Genomic DNA, 20,490 nt, shown 5'->3' with positions numbered 1-20,490 from the left:
CCCAAAGTAACTCGGCTAAAAATGTAGGAGTTACATTTGACCACACTCTCTCTTTTCAAATGAATATTAAGAATATTATCAGAACTGCATATTTTCATCTTCACAATATTGCTAATATTCGGCCCATTCTATCCATGAGTGATGTGGAGACAATAGTCCATGCAATTGTAACATCCCGCTTAGATTATTGTAATGTGTTGCTCTCTGACCTTCCCATGTCTAGTATTAAAAGCCTCCAGTTACTACATAACACTGCGGCAAGAATCTGACCAAGACTGAAAAGTTTTATCCTATTACCCCAATACTATCTACCTTGAACTGGCTCCTGGTTTACCTCAGATGTGACTTAAAGGTTTTGCTACTTACATATAAAATACTTCACGGCCTAGCACCTCTCTATCTTACTGATTTAGTGGTACCTTATGTACCATCTCGAGCCTGGCACTCACAACATGTTGGCCTTTTAGCTATTCTGAGATTTAAAAAGATGTCCATAGGCTCCAGAGCATTCTCAATCAAAAATCCGAGCAGCTACTTCTGTAGAAATTTAAAAAATAAAGACTTTCAGACAATCAGACACATTTTTACAGTCTTGCATTTTGATAACCACACACATTCTGTTAGCTTGCCTCTTACCCTGCCTTCACCCCTTAGCACTGGTACATGACGTGTGGATATTAACCCACTGTGTTTAACCTCTCTCCCCCGCCATCTTTTGCTCTAAGAGGGGGTGTCAGGCTGCTGCAAGCTACCTGGACCGGACCTGATGAAGACCACTTCCCTGGAGGCGTCTACCTGCAGTGCTCTGCACCAGCAAATAGACTCTCATATTGTCCAGCTTTGAAATGGCTTAGTATAGAAGTACAATAACCTATGATTTGTCATATTATATTATTGTAGTTGCACACTCGGCATCCATTGCAGCATAGTCATCCTGAAAGGGGGATTCCTCCTTCGGTGGCCCCTTCTCAAGGTTTTTCTCTCCCTGACACTCCTCCTGGCTCGTCCTAGCTCTCCCGCTCTAATATCCCTCTTCAGTTATAACGGTCAATCATAAAAGACGAGGACTGACCAATTATATTTTGGGATACAATGGTGACTGGGTCTGCCCACTTACTGCCAAAATTAAAAAACAGCAGATGAAAGTTTTGCAAGCAGGAGAGCAATAATAGTAGATGTGCGCTCGGAATCATATTCATACACTCTTTGGATTCTGTGTGCACTCAAAGGACGGTTCTCTCCCCGCAGGCTACAATATTGCGCGCAAGTGCTGTGAAAGCGCTTGCAAAAATAATATGCGCGTGGGTCCTCTACATGCGGGCAGATCTCCTTTGCGTTCACAGATTTTGGCACTGATATGCCGCCATATAGGTTTATACAATGGCACAACTTAGCATGGCTCCAATACTTGACAATATTTCTGAAGGCATTGTTTGAAACAACATTGCAAAGGCGTCCTTTATAAAAAATAATGTTGCCATCTACTAATATTTTTTGCATAAAGTAGTTGGAAGTAGTTTGAATGTTTAAATGCTTCTTGAATTATGTGGGGGAAATAATTCATCCAAAGCTTAGTCGATGCAACATTCTACCTTAAAATGTTCCTGCTAAGCTGCAAAATATAGCAGATCGGTTGAATAGCTGAACAGAATTTCAGTCCACAAGCAAGAGGTCCATAAACTAACTGAATGGAAGGACCGAGAGTAGCCAAATGCCTTGGATGGCTGACGCTTGGAGATGAGTACTGAGATTAGAGGTTTGACAAGCTTTTGCATTTATTTATTTTACTACATTTACTTTTTCATTTGGTTCAGGGTTGGACTGGTTCAATGTCGATATGTAATTTCCTCATTAGATATACGGGACCTATTATGTGTTTCCTTATTATCTCTCACACACACACACACACGGCAAACTAACGATGGCTTCAGACTGCTCTGAACAATAGGATTGCAAATGTTTTTTCTACTTTCGGCACAAGCCGTCGTCAACTCGTGACGGATTTCTTTATATGGTCATCTGCTCCATGCACAGCACGCCCACGAAGTACAGGGACATGCCCATCCACCCACTTAGTCTGTCTCAGAAGTTGTTCGGTCGCTTCACAGACTGTCCATACGTTTTTTCGGGAAAAAATAAAAATAAAAATAAAAATAAAAAGACTATCTCCTCTAAAGTGTAAATTCGATCATCTGGACAGTCTGTGTCGGCAACGGACAAACGGTGCATCTGTTTCTTCATCAATGTCAACATAATCAGCCAGCGGTTTCTCCGCCATCTCCCCGTCTCCTTGCCTCCTCCAGAGGGACTCGGTACCCCACACAGATGGAGGGGGAATGGAGCCCCCACAGAGCGGGGATGGGGCCCCCATCACAGGTCCTGCACGGAGCGGAGGGAACCCCCACGCTTCCCGCAGGGATCCAAGCTACTCCTGCACCACCCCAAGGCGGCCTCCGAACAGGGCACCCGAAGGACCAGGGCCGATGTGATGACATCCAGCCTGCTCAGATGCAGGCGTGCACCTGGACTTCGTATGCCCTTCGTCCCCACACTCAAAAAATTTAACAGTCCCGCATGCAGGGAAAAAAGTAAATAACTTTGTTAGGGCTGCTCCCTGAATGTCGACGATTCAAATCATCAGTCGGAAACCCATCAGTCGACTGAAATGATTTAAGACGAGAAGTCTTTTTTTTTGTCAGTCAGTGTGCATTACAATAACATGATAAACCAGACAGAAGCTTACGAAATACACAGGGATAACATTTCAATGGGGAATTTTAAATAAGGGGAATCATAAGTGTATTTTTATGTGTGTGAACCATGCCCCGTTTCTCTAAATAAAACAACAAAATACAGTGTGAGGACAGCAACGGAGGAATGGGGCACAACTCGTAGATTCAACAGGATTATTTTCAGTGCATAACGCATGGAGAGGGGGTGATCGGGCAGAGTCATGGACTAACTGTCCCCATTACGCATGGTTCCATTCCATATGCACTTGTTTCGTTCCATAAGCAGATGTAAAATAAAATAACCAACATCTAAAATAAAAACACATTGTTCTGGCATGCAGACCACGGGCACCCCATCGGTGCGCACATCAGTACCGCGCATCAGCAGTATCGTCGGAGAGGAAGACAGGCACACAAAATGCTCCTCGATCACTCCCTCTCTGTGGCGCCCCTCTGGATGGCGCCCTAGGCGGCCACCTATCTCGCCTGTAGGCCCTGCCCCCCTGCGTAAAGGACCAGTATAAGATAAATGGGGGGTTTTTTAACCGTGAACCATGCAAAGCTACTCTAGTAGTGGAGTCCCTGAATAAAAATATAGAGCTGGAAATTAACTAAATAGGTCCTATTTTATGCACATCTCAGGAAATAAAGAAAGTTAACATATGGGGGCTAAGGACAATAGTAATTAGGGCTGCACGATATTGGAAAAAACTGACATTGCAAAATATATTTTTTGCGATATATATTGTGCTATGAAAAAATACAGGAATTTTCACCAGCTTACTTCAACAGCGCTATTTGGAAATAATTCTAAATTGATTAGTGATTTTGTAGGGGAGTGCATCTGCATAGAAAATAAAAATTATCATAAATGTATTCTTGGCACATTTAGGCTATAATCAGTGAACTCAACAGTGACAGGAATGTTTATTTATCCCTTCATTTATACAACAAAATAAATAGTTCTCTTTTTGAGAAGGAATGATCAACAAAAACAATTAAAAAAAAAAACTATTTAAATAAATAATGGAAAAATATTTGTAAAAAAAATACAATAAAATTTAGTGAAGCTAAGCCAATCTTCGGAACATTTGCTGCGGTCCTAGTACAGGATGTAAAAAGAAGTGTGTGCGCACCCTGATACTGGTTCTATCGTCATTTCACTAATCAGCGGCAGAATTGTTTTTCAGCAATATTTTAAACCACTTGCTTTACGTTATCTGCACGTGGGAGCAATGAAAAACAAACATGGGGGAATGTGGTGCTTCGGGGAAATTACTCATTGGATGGAATATTACAACAAATTTGCAACCACAACAAATTGGCTACTGTGCCGTGACAACATAAGGTAAGTGAGTAGGGAGCATGAGTGAAACATGCAAAAGTTAAGCAGAATGTAAATGCAAGTGTCTTATCAAATCCGCGGTTCTTGGAAATTTGGAACTGGTTCCAACTTGGAACCGGTTCTTGATACACAACACTACCAAGAACCCTTAAATCTGAGTAAATTATGATACGTCAGACAGACTTCTCTTGTAGATGAGTCCTGGAAGATGACTCATTACAATTATTTTCTGCGCATAACACATTGAGGGGGTGATCGGGGGGAGACACAAAGAAAGTGTCCCCATTACGCACAGTTTCTTTCCATACGCAATTGTTTTGTTCCATAAGGAAACAAATAAAATAATCAATCTAAAATAACAACAGGTGCGCAAAATGTGCTCTGATCGCTCCCTCTCCACGCCTCCCCTCGGCATGGCGCCCTAGGCGGCCACCTATCTTACCTATCGGAAGAGTCGGCCCAGCCTTGCCCTTGCCCCTAACTGAGATGGTGAAATTGGGAACAGCCTTGCCCTTGCCCCTTACTGAGATGGTGACATTGGGAACAGCCTTGCCCTTGCCCCTAACTGAGATGGTGACATTGGGAACAGCCTAGAGCTGCAGTGTAGAGTTTAACTCTGCCACAGTCTACAGAGTAATCCAAATAGACAAGTGTTCTCTCAGGTTAAACAGAGAAGATCAATCTTCTTTGCGCATACTGGCAGCAAACACCACCTGCTTTGGAGACAGGAGGGAGAAACAAAGAGCTTTTAATTTTCAAAGCAAAGAGTTACAAAGATAATGAAATCACTTTAATCTGCCACTACTAGGACACCATCTGGTTATTGGTGGGGCCTGAGGAAGCCATAATTAACGCCTGTAACTGATGCGAGGCGCTGTAGAGAAATGGAAGGAGGGGCGGGGAGAGCGCTAGTCTGTGGTCCCGGTCCAAAACTACCGAACCCCTTCATCTTCGACAACAAGGGATTTACAAAGAAAAAAAAAAATCAAGTCATACAGCTCAAACGTGGGCTGCCTGGAAAACACTCATACACAGATTGCCATGGCTACATGCTCACACAAGAGCAGAATAATCTTAGTCTCCAGAGTCTCCGTTTGCTATTAGCAACGACAAAGCTTGCGTGTGGAGGTGTGTGTGTGTGTGTGTGATCAGGTGAAAAGCTCCTTGGGCTGAACATGTACTTGCTTTACAATCAGGGAATACACCTAAGGACACTCTCATTGAGTTCACCTGTCAAAAGCATGTGCCTCAGCAGACTCTTGTGCTTAAGCAGGGAAAGAGAATTCAGAGGAGACACATCTTCCGCTCTCAGGGCAAAATGATAACAACACCACTCATCCTGCAAAGAAACTCACCAGGCTTCTCGGCTGACGCGACCGGTCTCTCCTCCTGGATGGCAGCCTGGGCGGGCTCTTGATCCAAGTGCAACAGGACAGGGAGTAATTCCGGTTTGAGTTCATTGTGCATTTCGGGGGGTGGCCGAGCGCCAGGTTCTAGGTCCGTGTGCTTTGGAGCCAGCTGCAGGCCCGTCTCGGAGTCTGTGTGCATTGAGGCTGGCTGGGGGCTGAGCTCCGGGCCGGTGTCTATGTCCTCGGCCTGCAAGGCCGGCTCTGCGGCGGGAGGCTTGCAGTTGGAACAAACGTAGTCCTCCCTGGGGTGGACATCTGCCGGGCCTGAGTTCTGACGCTCACACTCTAGGTGTAACCATCTGAAAAGAGAAGAGGGACATGACAGTAAAATTTCCTAGCATCATTGTATAGCAAAATTTATATTAATGGGGGGAGACAAGGGAGAAAGACTATTCATTATATTTGCAGAAAATGATGCTCATTACCTTTTGCAGATGTGGCATGAGAGCAGGTCTTTCTGGTGCTCGGGGTCCAGGATGCAGGCACACAGTGGACAGCACAGATTAGGGTCCTGATGCTGAACACAGTTTTCACACAGCAGGCTGGTGTGGTGCCACTGACCGCTAGTCCGCGTTCCGCACTGGACGCACACTCTGCAGTTCTGTGAAGGTTAGAGAGAAGACGGGAGTAAGAAAACACCAGCGGCGGAAGAAGTACGAAGACATTATATTTAAGTAAAAATATAAAATACTGATGCCAAATTATTCTCGTAAAAGTGAAAGCGCAAAATTACAGTAACATGACAACGTTAGATATGTAGTAGAGTAAAAGTCGAACATCTCCAGAACTGATTATAATCAAGTGAGAACAGATACTTGAAAATGTACTCAAGTACAGTAACAAAGTACTTTGTAACAAATTACACTTTCATGTAGATCAGCAGCATGTGTAGCAGCCGACGGGACTGTGACAGGTCGTAAGACTTGCGCAAAGTGGGTTCTGCCAAGTCCAAACAGAAAATAACAACTTCTACAAGGATTAAATAAATAACTAAATAAAGAAGAGGAAGTCTAAAACAAGCTCCCTTCGTCTCCCTGGCTTCAGTGCGATGGTTGTGTCAGAGAGCTGGCACAGCTGATAGAAGAGCGAAAGAAGTGACGAGAGCAGAAGCTGCTCAGCAGTTTGCTGCCAAGACGGAGAGAGCAGATCAAGAGGAGGAAGAAAAAAAAAAAAAAAAAAAAAAAAAAAGACACCAAAACAACTCAGTTAATTTTTTTTTGTTGAAAATAATAGAGAGCTAGTCGCTGAGATTCAAACTAAGTTAGCTGTTTTTTGTTTTCCCTTTGCACCATGCATAACAGTGGGAATTAAATTTCTCCATAGCAGCCATATTTCAACCCATCCATATTTACATTCAAAGGATATTTCTAGGGCTGAACAATAATTTGATATTATAGTTCGTAGCATTTCAGTGAGATAGTATTGCCACAAAATAAAACATTTCTATCACACAATGTAGTCTGCATAATGATCATATGAAGATTGTCACGATAAGAGGTCTGAAACAGTTGTACTTAAACAACTAGAATTTGGGCCTGACATTATCTTCACATTATAACCTAGTCCAGTCTCCGAGACCTCAGTGGGATTACTCAACATGGGATTTTGGACACTCACGTAGGTATCGTGACATATCTTGTTTTTGTGGAAAATACCACATGATTATCCTGAGAATAAATTCTTCCCTATCTCCCATCCCTTGACATTTCCCCCCGCCCATCTCATCATCTGAGATTAAACAATCTGTTCAAATACATCAGGAGTTCCACCCCGACTCCGCCCACAAGACACTGTAAACAAACACTGGAAGGTCTACATAAAAGGAGATCTGACGCGCCGCCTTGGCTGGAGGCGCATGACAGAGCGTTGAAATTGGAGCAATGACTCATTTTTCATTCATTTGCAAGCCACCGAGATAGCTGCGCCGAGAATGAAACCGCCTTGAGGTTTTTGCAACGGGGTGGGGGGTTGGTCAGCTCGCGGAGGAGGGTGAGCTCCGCAGAGCAGAACGGGGCAGGGTAGACGGAGAAGCGTGGTTGTGTGAAACTGCCTGGTGCCTCCGCTGCAGCGGCCTGGCCGCCGAAGCTGATTGGGCGTCGCGCTGGCTGGGCGGCAGGGTGACGGGCCAGCCACCTGCGCTGCCAGAGGGAGAGCGGAAGGGGCTGCAGCGGAGTGCTGCGTGTGACTCGGTTTTAGAGTCACACGCGCTCACACATGCGTACGCACACATGCATGCGCCCACACGATCTTATCTCATGGAGCTGGGTTTGAACTACAGCCTTTAAAAAGATCAGCCAGTGAGTCATTTCTTAACCACAGGAAGCGCACAAGTTACCCACTGTAAAAAGGTCATAATCGCATAGGCAGTAGACATTTTGCTTTACGAGGGACAAAGAAAAATGTCTATACCCCAAAATCATTGCCGCAAGTAAAAGCGAGAAGGCATTTGTTTTTTGTTGGAGTCATTCGGCTTCATTGCCTCTATACCTACAAAAATGGAAATGCAACACAAATTCCTCATTTAACTTATATGCAATTATGACCTAGTACAATTTATGTTCATATATAGAGCAATTATCCAAACAAAAGACATTTTCATTATAGAATGCTGTCAAAACCCATTAGCTCAGACCGTGACCGGATGACCTACCTTGCATCTCCAGCCGTTGGTGGGAATAGAATCCATGGCAGGTTGTAAGCAGAAGGTGTGGTAGCCTTTGTCACACATGTCGCACACCAGCATCTTAGTGTCCTCTCCTGGATTCCTGCACACAGCGCACAGCAAGAGAGCCCAATGAGGGCTTCCCTCCCCAGAACATGTAGACGTGGATGTTGAAAGCTGAGGCAAAAAGGCTTCGCTACCAGCATCCAGATTGAAGTAGGGTAGTAAACCACAAATGAAAACAGAACTTCATGAAAGAGAACCCAGAAAAAAGAACCAGCAGTGAACACGAGTCACTTCTGTCAGTGTCAGAAAAATGTAATTGGTTATTGGTGCTCTACACCTAGCCTCGGAAGTGTTGGAATAAAGCTGCTTACTGTATCAAAGTAAAAGTGGAAAGCTAAATATCTGCTCATCCAAAAATAAATTGACAAATGTGCCTGTGTCAACTTGAAAACACTGTGACATCTCTAGCAGGTAACCAACATAAACATCAGTTGCCAAACATGCTGCCAAGCCAATTGCTCCACTTGGTTCTAGCTTGCCACTGTACCTGCTGCTGAGGCTCAAACTGGAATCCATGTAGACACTGTATATGCTGCGTACGGCTATAGATTCTACAAACAAAAGTTGAAGTGTATTCATACTGATAAATATATAATATGGATGCATTCCCTAACATGTTGTAGCCTGTTAAAATGTGCTCATCCATGGGATCGGACTTTCTACCATTTTTGATATTTTTTTGTGACGCTCTGATAGATTGAAAAAGAAAAAGAAAACTAGGAATTTATGAAATAAAAGAGCATGTTGCAATTTTGTTTACGTTAAATTTCTTTCAAAGCTAGACAAACTTTTTTTTTAAATTACAACACAGAATGTGACATTCAAATCAATCTCAATTTCCAGTATATAAAAAAGAAAAATGGTATTGACAACAGAATAATTTATCAAGCGGTATCAAGACAGAGGTACTGGTTTCAGTAACCATGTCAGAAGCCCCCATAAAGAGCCCCGTTCAACACAAACGCAACACAAGCAGAAGTCCTGTGCATTGATATATTTATTTTACCGGACTGGATCAACATGCTTGGAATACATTGTAGTTACAAAAAGATTGATAAAAGTTCACTTAATTAGTCTAAATGCCATAGTGATAAACACTATTTAGCAATAACGTGTAACCAATTAAAATTTTAATGAGGATAACACTTCTGGCAATGTCAACAATGAGCAGCAGTTCACTCTTCCCATTTGGCCTTGCATTTTCAGCAAGGCTAATGTACGCTTCAAGTCAAGTGTAGACCTTGCTGCTAACTGCACCCATGTGCTGCTTAGATAGAGTCAAGGGTTAGTGAACTGAGCTTCAGGCTGCAACCTCCAGCCCCTTACAATGCATGGAGAGAGTAAACAAACCAGCATCTGAACAATGCATGCAAGAGAAAATTATTATTAAGAAAACATAAAAAAAAAAAAAAAAAACAGCTGGGGCAGCGGCTGTGCAGGTGGGCGGCACAATGACTCACTTGCACGTCTGGCAGACTTTGCATTCGGGGCACTGCCAACCAGCCCTCCTTAGAGGGGTCACGGCCATATCCAGGCACATCCCATGGTAGTGCAGACCACAGCTGGTGCAAAAGAGCTGGTCCTGGAGCTCCCCAGTGCTATCGCACAGCACGCAGTTCACATCATCTGCAACTATGTTTAAAAAAAAAAAAAAGACTCAAGTCAGATGAATTTGCAGACACGTATACTAAAACAAAATGGAATTATTAATGTAGTGTCCAAAATGATGATCTGACATGGAAGTTCTTTCCAAAATGTCTTACATCGGTGAATGGCCAGTTCAATGTGTTGTGGACAGAGGAGGGACAGACTACTGATGTCTTGAAAAGTCCCAGCAGCCCCCGCACAGGGGTAATGGTAGAGTTGAGCACATCCTTCAGCACAGCACTTAATGGATGCTCCAAGGCGCTTACAGTATGCACAGTGCTGTGGAGAGAAGCAGAAGAATAGTCCGTGAAACATGGCTTTAGTGTTCATCTGTGGCCCCGGTAGGGCTGAGTGATATATCAATATAATATTGATATTGTGATTATGAGATCAGATATAGTCTGGATATGAGATATCGACTACAATTAAATGTCATCTTTGAGGCTCCATCACGTTAAAGCAAATGCAATGTTCTGAACTTCTTAGACTCTTGTGTGTAAATTTCTTATGAAAGCACCAACCATCATTGTCAAAATATCGCAAAATTATCAATATCGAGGTATTCGATTCCAAACAATATTGTATTTTGTTAACACGGCCCAACCCAAGGCCACGGCGTTTAAATGAATGAGCGCAAATGAATGAGCTAAAGCAGGATAAACTGAGCAATGTCCATGATAAAAAAATCAAATCATTATCATTTCAGGTTATTTCAGAAAATATAAATCAAGGTTTTCAGTTCACTATCCAAACATCAAGTTTCACTGGTTACAACAGCTTTTACGCCCTTTCACTGGAGCCTTATCGAGCAGCCTCTCTTCAGACTATCAGTTCTACTAGTGCAGACCAACAGCCCCTCTGGAGATTAAGTGGAAGAAGTAGTGATGGTTTACTGGTCGGGGGGGCTGCAAACACAATCAGAGAGCCTCTGCCAACGCTAGCAGCTAAGCTGCCACGAGCGCTCAGCCCTGTTGAGTGGCGTGACCTTTTCCATTTCACAGCTGAGAGATCCGCGCTGCCAGGGCCGACCTTTACCAGCCAGTCGGATCTATCAGCTCTGCTCCGCCTCGCTGAAGCAGACCCTCCCCGCCGCCCCGGCGCATTACAGACGGTGTTAACACCTATTAGCACGCGGACGTCCTCCCCGGGCTCACCTTTGTGCTCCCTGAGTCAATGGCTCTGTCCACGTTAAGCAGAGATTGTCCCTCGCCCTCGCGTATGTCCTCGGACCACAACACGCAGCTCTGGTGTGCCCAGCACTGCCCTGCGATTACAAGGGACGAGAGGGATGGAGAAAGATGGATTTATTATCCATGGCAGACACTTTGTCAGGCAGGAAATGGTGTTGAACGGCACGGCTCTTACCTGACTCAAAAAGAGTCTGGACATCGAGGTCTTGAGGGAGGCCAACGTGAGAAAGCTCATCCCAGAACCGACTGGCCACCTCAGGTTCTTCCTCGTGGCGTTCAGAACCACTGCCACAAAAAGTAGAAGGAGGCAGAGAACAAGCAAAGTCAATGTGGGAGAGAAAACGAGGGATAACAAAATATTTTAAAAGGAAGGACAGAACAGATGAGGTTGAGAAGAAAGCCTGCAGGCAAAATGGTAGTATTATGGAAGTACAGTCATTAAGGTGGAGGACAGTATGCGGTTTCACAAAGCTGAAGGACGAGGACAGAAGGAATGAGCAGAGGGGAATGCTGGAGAGCAAAAAAGCTGCGGAGGAGGAGGGAGAAGAAGGGTAAGAGGAGGAGGAGGAGGAAGAGGCCCATCTTATTTGGCGAGCACACAAGAGGCTGGCTGTTCTGTCTCATAAAATCTGCTGAAAAGGAAGTGTTTCTCTGAGTCCCTGGCTGGAGCTATTAGGCTGCAGAGCATGCGGAAAATGTGTGTGTGTGTGTGTGTGTGTGGTTGGTTGGTTGGGGCGGGGGGGCGGGGATTAGCATTAAAAAAGGAGCCCAGGTTCATCAACAAGCCAACAGCCAAGACCATGAGATTGGCTTCTGGGAGCACGATGGCATACTCGAGACACCGCCTTCACGTAGTTATTGTTTAGAGCTCGGGCGACCAAATAAATTATGTAATAATCCCCCCCCCCATCTTTCCGCCTATCTCGCTCTCCAATCTACATCATCTCTTCTACTCCATGCACTCCTATACCTCTCTCTCTCTCTCTCTCTCTCTCTCTCTCTCTCTCTCTCTCTCTCTCTCTCTCTCTCTCTCTCTCTCTCTCTCTCTCTCTCTCTCTCTCTCTCTCTCTCTCTCTCTCTCTCTCTCTCTCTCTCTCTCTCTCTCTCTCTCTCTCTCTCTCTCTATGAAGGGATGATCCCAGTGACCAATCAAACGGCTCTAACATAACAGTGTTTGGTTGGTTGGCTTGGCCCGCTGCCAGAGCTGTTCTGCTGATTACGTCACTGGGACCCGAGAGAGACGCTCTATTGGTTACAAAGAACTGAAACAAATTAGGCAGCTGTCCAAGGGAGTCCAGGGAGGGTCCTTTGTTGGCACCGTGTGCATGTTCACGCGTGCACGCATACGTGCACATATTCCTCTTCCTGACATGGTATCCCTGTGCCTGGCAAGTGCTGGACACAAGGGCTGCAAAGCGATAATTTGGCCTTCAAGAACAGAGCGCTCACATGGTCAGCTAACTGAAAACAACCTTATAGGCTCGCCTATGTGTTTGTTTATTACGAAATAAAACGTAACAGAGGGGTGGACTGTGTGCATATATTAATACAATGAGGAATAATTAATTGTCAAGATTTATATTTTTTAATCGTGAAATACTTTTAACATTTGCATTTTGCTGTTATCAGTAATTCATTTAAATATAATAAGTATAAAATACTATGGAAGTTGTAGGTTTTTTTGTTTTGTTAAAAAGGTAGAATTAATTATAGCTCAATTCCAAACAAAACTGCAACTTTTCATATGGAATCCTCCTTCACTCTATCTCTCCTCTTCAAGACACAAGACACTTTCTTTTCATCAAAGCATGCATTCTTCTGATCGATTGATTAGTTAAGTTTTTTTTCCTTGGTCACTTGACGTGGTGGGGACATTTCATTTTTGTGAATGTTCATGTAGACAGTTTGATGTCCACAGCCAGCAACCCTGGTTTATCAAATTCACCGCCTTCTTGCAGGGAATAGCAGACAGTGCAAACAATGGAAACAGCATATTGAGGAGCACGTGCATAATTCAAATACATTGAATGACTGCTTCTTACCCAGTGACAGCTAAATATGCTATATAAAACAATCTCACGAATTACCACTCAGACCAGGAACACTTTCTAGGTCATCCGCATTTTTGCATCGTGTTCATTCCCAAACCAGGTCCCTTCCGGGAGCCGGGCCAACACACAGCAGGCTGTGGCATCAAAGTGGAGCCGTGAGCGAGAGGCCCATCGCAGGTGATTCCAGACCCGCTCTCCGCAAGTCCAGACCCACTTACTTCAACTTGCCCCTCTGTCCTGAGCTGGCCTCCCCGGCCACATTTGGCTGAGCGGTTTGGTCACTGCCGTCGCCCTCTGAACCTCCTTCTCCGTCCGTGTGCTCGCAGAGAGCGTGGCGCTCGGGTGTAACGCTGAACACTTGCAGATCCCCCTGACCCAGCAGGCTGCGGCCACCACAGTAACAGAAGGCACAGAGACGCTCGCTGAAACAGACAGAGAGGGGGGAGGGGTAAGTGTGTGTTTAATTATACATACCTACAGAGACTTGTTACAGGGCCACGCATGTCAGCATGAATTAAGGCCTTCCTTCGTCGCGTTGGGATGGTCGGTGCAACAATACACACATGCATAACAGTTGCATTTGTGATGGAGGAATTCTATCAGCATTCTCCAGGCAAATTCATGATGCTAAATGGGTTAGCGGCCTCAGCACAGATGTCAATCTGCTCAATCTAATGCCAGCCAAATAGTGTTTATTATGCAATGGGCAGGAATGTGAGAGACAGACAGACAGACAGACCGACCGAGAGAGACCGGAAAGTCCAGAGAAATAAAGCAGCTAGTAAATATTTATCAGGTTTCTAAGGGAAGAGATGGCCTCGTTAATAAGATCCCAGGAGATGCTGCTCGCCTGCCCTCCATCACCACCATCGATAGCATAGTCAGACCGGAAGATTGATTACAACCTTTAACAGAGTGGCACCTGGAGAGGGAGTGCTGCCCCTACCAGCTGACGACTCCATTTTGTTGACACAAGCAGGCTGTACCGTGCACAAATCGAGGCTGAAGGGCTCGGACGCACAAATTGACATTCTACTGTCAATCGCCCATGCATGCTAACATATGCTGCAAAACTTTACCCTGTCATTAAGTCCAACATTAAGTCCACATCACAGTCCGTGTGTGACAAGCTGTCGCAAGCTCAGTTTATAAGGTGAGTTTAAAGGTATTAGTGGAAACTTGACTTCCAGACAAATCTGTAGCTGTAACCCATGTCATGCTAGCTCGCAGAGAAGCGAGTAACATAGCTCCAAAGTCGGCAAACTTTTTTGACAAAAGTATGACCTCTCACATCATGATATCTTCATGAAATTGGGCTTGTTAGAACCACAACAGTCTCACCTTTACAGCAATGCCTGACATATGTCAGCTACATAGGGTATGTTAGTTTCAGGGTCCTAAACACACCATTTTCTGCATGCAGTGAAAATATGTTATCACCCCCCCGCCCCCGATTCTCCTACTTCTGCACACTGTGGTACCTAAACATTTACGGAATTGTAGAAATGGGTATGGCTACAAAGCGGAGAATCTTGTGAATCCAAAGAGCCCAATTGCATTCACGTGTGATGAAACATTGCCTTATAGAAACCATTTCATATTTCATAGTAACCACAAAGATTGTGTAGCTCTTCCTCGTGCTGCCAAAACAGCTCTGACCTGTGGAGGCATGGACTCCACAAGACCTCTGAAGGTGTCCTGTGGTATCTGGCACCAAGACGTTAGCAGCAGATCCTTTAAGTCCTAGAAGTTGCGAGGTGGGGCCCCCATGGATTGGGCTTGTTGTTCCAGCACATCCCACAGATGCTCCATCGGATCCTAACTATCAGCATGGTCACAGAGGTGTCTGTGGCTACACAGCCCCATACGCAGAAAGCTGTGATGCCCTGTGTATTCTGACACCTTTCTATCATAGCACCATTAACTTCTTCAGCAATTTGTGGTACAGTAGCTCTTCTGTGGGATCGGACCAGACGGGCTAGACTTCGCTCCCCACACTCATCAATGAGCCCATGGGCGCACATGACCGTGTTGCAGTTCACCGGTTGTCCTTCCTTGGACATCTTTTGGTAGGTACTATAACCACTGCATACCAGGAACACCCCACAAGACCTGCTGTTTTGGAGAAGCTCTGACCCAGTTGTCTAGCCATTACAATTTGGCCCTTGTCAAAATCCCCATTGTCCATTTTTCCTGCTTCCAACACATCAACCTCCAGAACTGACTGTTCACTTGCTGCCTAATACATCCCACCCCTTGACAGGCGCCACTGGAACAAGATGATCAATGTACTTCACCTGTTAGTGGCTTTAATTAAGTGGCTGATCAGTGTAAAATGACCTAAAATGAAAGTGTGACCTCAAGGATAATCACAGCGTCATGAAACTATAGACCCACAATCTAGACACTTAGACCATTCAGAAAATGTATGGGATGTCCAGGTACATTGTAATAAGTGGGGGTTATTTTTAGCCATTTTCAGAAAATAGTGCTTGACATCCAATCTTCAAAATCGTCAAACTCACACAAATCTCCAATTTTCTAAAGTTATTGATACTGCATGACAGCGTTATGGTTTCTCAAGTGTTTTTTCTAAGGTCAGGAGGACTTCAGGTGGTCTTTTAGGGGGGGATCTTTGACCCATATTACCCCATTCTCGGTTGTTCAAAAATGGCCAGAAAACGTACCAAAGCTGTGTTATTAATGGTATCAAACAACAACTTGGTGCAGAAAATAATCATACATTACTGGGAATGGGATTGGCCATCATTAGACATGAGTATAATGTTAAAAGCCCCTTTACACTCAAAACATTCATCATTTTATCAGATGCAATTAAAAATGTTTATTACCTTTTAATTGATAGAAAAGATTGACATACAGTGTCACGCTGCATCTCAAATGATTCTTAGGGTCTCAGCTTTCTGATGGTGCAAGGCACTTCCGAACGACCCACCCACCCCCCACCCAAGAAAGGGGCTACGAGCTTTACAGGTTAAACTAATTGCTGTGGTTCAAATGAAGTTCAGTATGTCTCTAACCTGGTTTCGACTTCTCCGCCGGCCGAGACAGATGGTCCTGTTGATACCGCGGCTGGAGGGCTTTGGGACAGGGGGGAAGAGGGCTTGTCCTCCTCTGGTCCCTCAGTGGTCACCAATTCCTCAGTCTCCACCAGCTGGGTGTGCGTCTCTGATGATGAAAAAAAGGTTGTCAAATAGTTAGAAATGACTCAGCAGAAAAAAATAAAAAATAAAATGTTTATAAATAAATGCTATGACTGAAATTGTGAGCAGCCCACTTAACAATAACCTGTACGCCTTTGGGTATTTGTCTATTCGTCTATTCAATATCGGTAGTTGTTTGAGGCCCGATGAAGCGTCTGACAAGCAGTAATGGGACAGGTTGATTATCTTGCTCCAGGTCAAAAACACAGCCTTTGTCAGTGAGAAAGATGGTAAAATAAAGAGGCCATATGCTCTGGCCTTGATTACATTAAACCCAATGGGGAACCCGGAGGCCTTCCGAGGCAATAAATGAAATAAACAACGAATACAGTAAAGAAAAAGTTCCACAACTTACAGAGACCACTACAGACAGCAAAACAGTGCACTGTGATAACTTCTGAAGGGGCATTTCACTTAAAAAATGTCTAGGGTGCCTTTGCATTCATATGGCTGAATATAACATCTATCGACTATAAGCCACGCAAATTATTTACTAACATTTACTTGAGCAATAATTATGCTAAACTACAAAAATTCCACGTAACCGAGAGAAACTGTATGATATCAGAGTCAAGCTATTGTTCTTACGCCTGCGTCATACAGAATAAGTCGATCCGCTGCTCTCCAGTGGAAGTTCATTCATTTCAAATGAGAGTTTGTGAACACTGCATCTTTGTGATGTGTTGTGTTGTGCATGTTGCATAGGTTGCATCTTCCCACTTTTGCACTGAAAATGCAGGCCTTCACATCAGAACATGTTCTGAAACTGAGATTCCTATATATATATATACATACATACATACATACATACATACATACATACATACACACACACACGCACACATATATTTACAAAAATACTGTTACTGTTACATTACTGTCAGAATATATTAGGGTTGGCCATCAGCCCAACAACTGGCGATTGTCGGGGGGGGGGGACTGCGGGTCTCCCTTTCTGTCCGTGTCCCTTTCTCGCTACAATCTTATATTGGATTATTTGCAATTGGACAGAGCACCGAGTCTCTCCGGTCGCAGTGCGGAGGTTCGGTTAAAACAAATGTTTAATTATGCGTATTAAAAGGATAGCAAAATAAATTTTAAAGAAGGATCAAATCATGTAATTATCCCAAAGAAAGACCATCCTGGTCTGCATCTCTGCTCCCAGGAGGAGGAGGAGGAGGCGGCGGCGGCAGCGGCTCCCCTGCTCTGGCCCCCCCCACCCCCCGGCAACAGGTGTGTGTGTGCGCGCTCTGCCACGCCGTGTTGTTCCTCTGAACCGCCGTGTTGTTCCTCTGAACCAAACCAAAGAAAGAAAGGGAGCCTGTTTCAGAATGACCTGGAAATGTGGATTACATGTTTTATTTCTCCAGATGGGGAGAAAAACACCGGGGCGTTACAGCAGAGACGCGTAATACCAGTTCCTATTCGCGCACGCTTTGAATTGCACTTTACAGGTCATTAAATTAGCACAATAAAAGGACAAAAATCTGCAAAAAAAAAAAAAACAAACAAACAACCGCCAATGGCCTCAGCCAGTCGTCGGTTGCCGATATATTCGTCCTATCGCCCAAGCCCGGAATGTATTACATTTAGGCAAGACTGAAACTTTTTAACCTAAAATAACAGCTTCAAAATCATTTTGATGGTACATTGACTTGTAATATGGCTCTTTCATTCCCACCCACTCCCCGAACGACTGTTCTTGCACGATGTAACTTTTGTGTTCGTTTCGAAACCATGGGAAAAGTGTGTTATGCTTAACGGAACCACGTCACTTGCTCGACCTTTACAATTTATATAAAAAATAAAGTAAAATTATAAATTTGCCGGTCAAAATGTCCGGTAATGCTCATACAAAACGTAGTCACTCCACCTCCCTGTCGGCGCAGGCGAGACAGGCTAATTGTGCGCCCGGCACCGGCACCTCATCCCGCCTATACAGGCCCTCACTTTCATTGTGCCACGGGGCTTGTTTCACCCTTTCACCGTCGCGAGGCGAACTGCCAGGCCGAGCACATCTGGTCCCTACACCGGTAGCCCTCCCCACGCCCTCTCTCCGGGAAGGCGCGCTGTAACCTTGGCGTACATTACTGTTACATGTGTAAACGTATTGAAACGTAACCGATAAGATTCAAATTTGCCTGGTAAAATAAATTATTTTCGGACACCAGACCGAGTTTTACTAGTTGGTAAAACTTTACTAGTTCGTTTTGACGGCTTTGAAAAAGTGCAATTGCACTCAGAAACTATAGGGGCGCAAATACCAAAAATTACATAATGCTGATTTAAACAACAACCTCTGTAGATTCAGAGTTTGGTCACATATTTATGTTGTTACGTTCCAAGTAATTAATTAGTACTTAGTCTGTCTCTCGTTACCAGTAGTGGAAACTGCTTTTCGGAAGTTGATTGGGCTTGACGTGCCAAGGCTTGTACACAACCTACAACTGTGGTCTACTGTTTGGTCTCATGTGTGGTATGAGTCTATAATCTATTACCTGGAAGACATACGGTTTAAGGGAGAGGATTAACAAATCAACCTAAACCCCTGCCCCCTCGAGAGAGAAGTTGAGACCACCATGAACCTATGTTCGCAAACCAAACGCCAGAAAATATTATTAAACAGAAATAATTATAAACAGAAATAGTACTACAACTACAACAAAGCATATACTGTCAGCAGCAGAAGATCAGAAGATACTGCACCAGACCTATGACGTCATCAAGGATGAAGAGCTTGCCAGCAAGATAAGAGATGTGGAGGAAGCCCATCTGAACTAGAAGCACAGCATGAGCTGGAAGCTAATCAATGAGATTGGTGCTAGAGGTTCCTCAAAACCCTCTCAAATCAAAGGAGAGACCAACTTCAAGAAACTTCTTGGTGCCGAGCGGGTGTTATTGGTCAAGCAGGTTGAGGTGGAGAGAGTGTTAAAGGACCTAGATGTCGAGGACGGACCCTTCACACAGGGGGAGTATGACAAGGTGAAGAGGTTACTGAAGGGGGGAAAGTGCTGTGGAGAAGACTGTTGTTCCAGAGGTGAAACTTCTGGAGCAATGGAGCACCCTCAATAGGCGTTTTCGCACCGCAGGAACTTCTTCATAGTTCTAAGAACTTTTGGAGGAGCCGTCCCTGTTTTGTGTCTGCACTGCAGGAACTAGGAACATTTGTAGTTTTTAGAATGCCATTTTGAGGGGACTTTTTTTTAGCTCCTACTGCAGGGCAGGGACTAAGCAGCACAACTTGGGGGAACTCCATGGTTGCTGGTTCCCCTCAGGGAGAGGGGAACTGTTTTGTGCGAAAACGCGAAATATTGTCCCAATTCCCAAATCCAGAGATCGCAGATGTACCAACCACTAGTGGGGTATTAGCCCTCTCTTCTGATGAAGACCTTACTGGATGGTGCTCAACCAGATACGTCCAGTTCTCGATCGCTGTAGGGCAAATCATAGCACTGCAGAGAATCATAGAACATGTAGAAACAAGATTCTTCCTGTGGTAAAAACCTTCATTGGCTTCATACACAGAGGAAAAATGCTGGACAAACTGAGGGCCTATGGGATACCGGAGAAGCTTGTAAAAACAGTGGCCTACACACACACCCCGGCCAGGGTCAGTAAGGCCGGCGTTGCCACTGAGCTGACACTCTAGCTCAATACCTCTTCATCATCGTGCTCGATTACGTGCTAAGGAGAGCCATCGGCGGGAGAGAGGAGGAGTTAGGCTTCACTCTGGTCCCTCACAAGACTCGGCGAGTGCCTCCAGTGAGGCATGTCATTGACCTAGACTTCGCCGATGACATAGCGCTTGTCTCCTCCTCCACTTGTCAGTGGAGGAGGAGTTTCTGAAGATAGGATTGCATCTCAACGCAGGGAAAACCAAGGTGTTGCATATAACAACACTGACACTACAGCCCTACACCATAATGGCATGCTGCTCAAAACCACGACCAAATTTAAATATCTTGGTGCCTATGTAGACTCCAGTGAGTAGGACTTCAGGATGAGACGAGGACTGGTGTGGTCGGCGCTCAACAACATGAAGAAAGTGTGGACGTCGACCCTCAGCACAAGACTCAAATTGTCACTGTTCCTCTCCACGACTGAGTCAGTCCTGCTCTATGGCTCAAAAGCGTGGACACTAACAAGCAATACAGAGAAGTCACT

At 44.6% G+C, this 20,490-nt stretch overlaps 2 protein-coding genes across 2 annotated transcripts in view; one reads left to right on the top strand and one right to left on the bottom strand.

The window, feature by feature from the left end:
* vps4b (vacuolar protein sorting 4 homolog B) overlaps positions 1-20,490 on the top strand; it is a 376,929-nt gene that overhangs the window by 153,092 nt on the left and 203,347 nt on the right. The window lies entirely within an intron of this gene.
* The window catches only part of LOC307237613 (histone-lysine N-methyltransferase 2C-like), a gene marked incomplete at its 3' end in the record, with an annotated part of 53,017 nt that overhangs the window by 13,357 nt on the left and 19,170 nt on the right, over positions 1-20,490 (bottom strand). The window contains exons 4-12 of the mRNA XM_080010371.1: positions 16,144-16,291; positions 13,321-13,524; positions 11,227-11,336; positions 11,016-11,125; positions 9,978-10,140; positions 9,675-9,846; positions 8,137-8,251; positions 5,912-6,087; positions 5,433-5,785 (exon numbers count right to left, since the gene is read on the bottom strand). Coding sequence (XP_079866497.1) covers positions 5,433-5,785; positions 5,912-6,087; positions 8,137-8,251; positions 9,675-9,846; positions 9,978-10,140; positions 11,016-11,125; positions 11,227-11,336; positions 13,321-13,524; positions 16,144-16,291 — 1,551 coding nt within the window. The remainder of the gene's footprint in view (positions 1-5,432; positions 5,786-5,911; positions 6,088-8,136; positions 8,252-9,674; positions 9,847-9,977; positions 10,141-11,015; positions 11,126-11,226; positions 11,337-13,320; positions 13,525-16,143; positions 16,292-20,490) is intronic.

This window comes from Zeus faber, assembly GCF_960531495.2.
Source record: "Zeus faber genome assembly, chromosome: 12".
NCBI lineage: Eukaryota > Metazoa > Chordata > Actinopteri > Zeiformes > Zeidae > Zeus > Zeus faber.
This window is presented reverse-complemented; position numbering and strand designations above follow the sequence as displayed.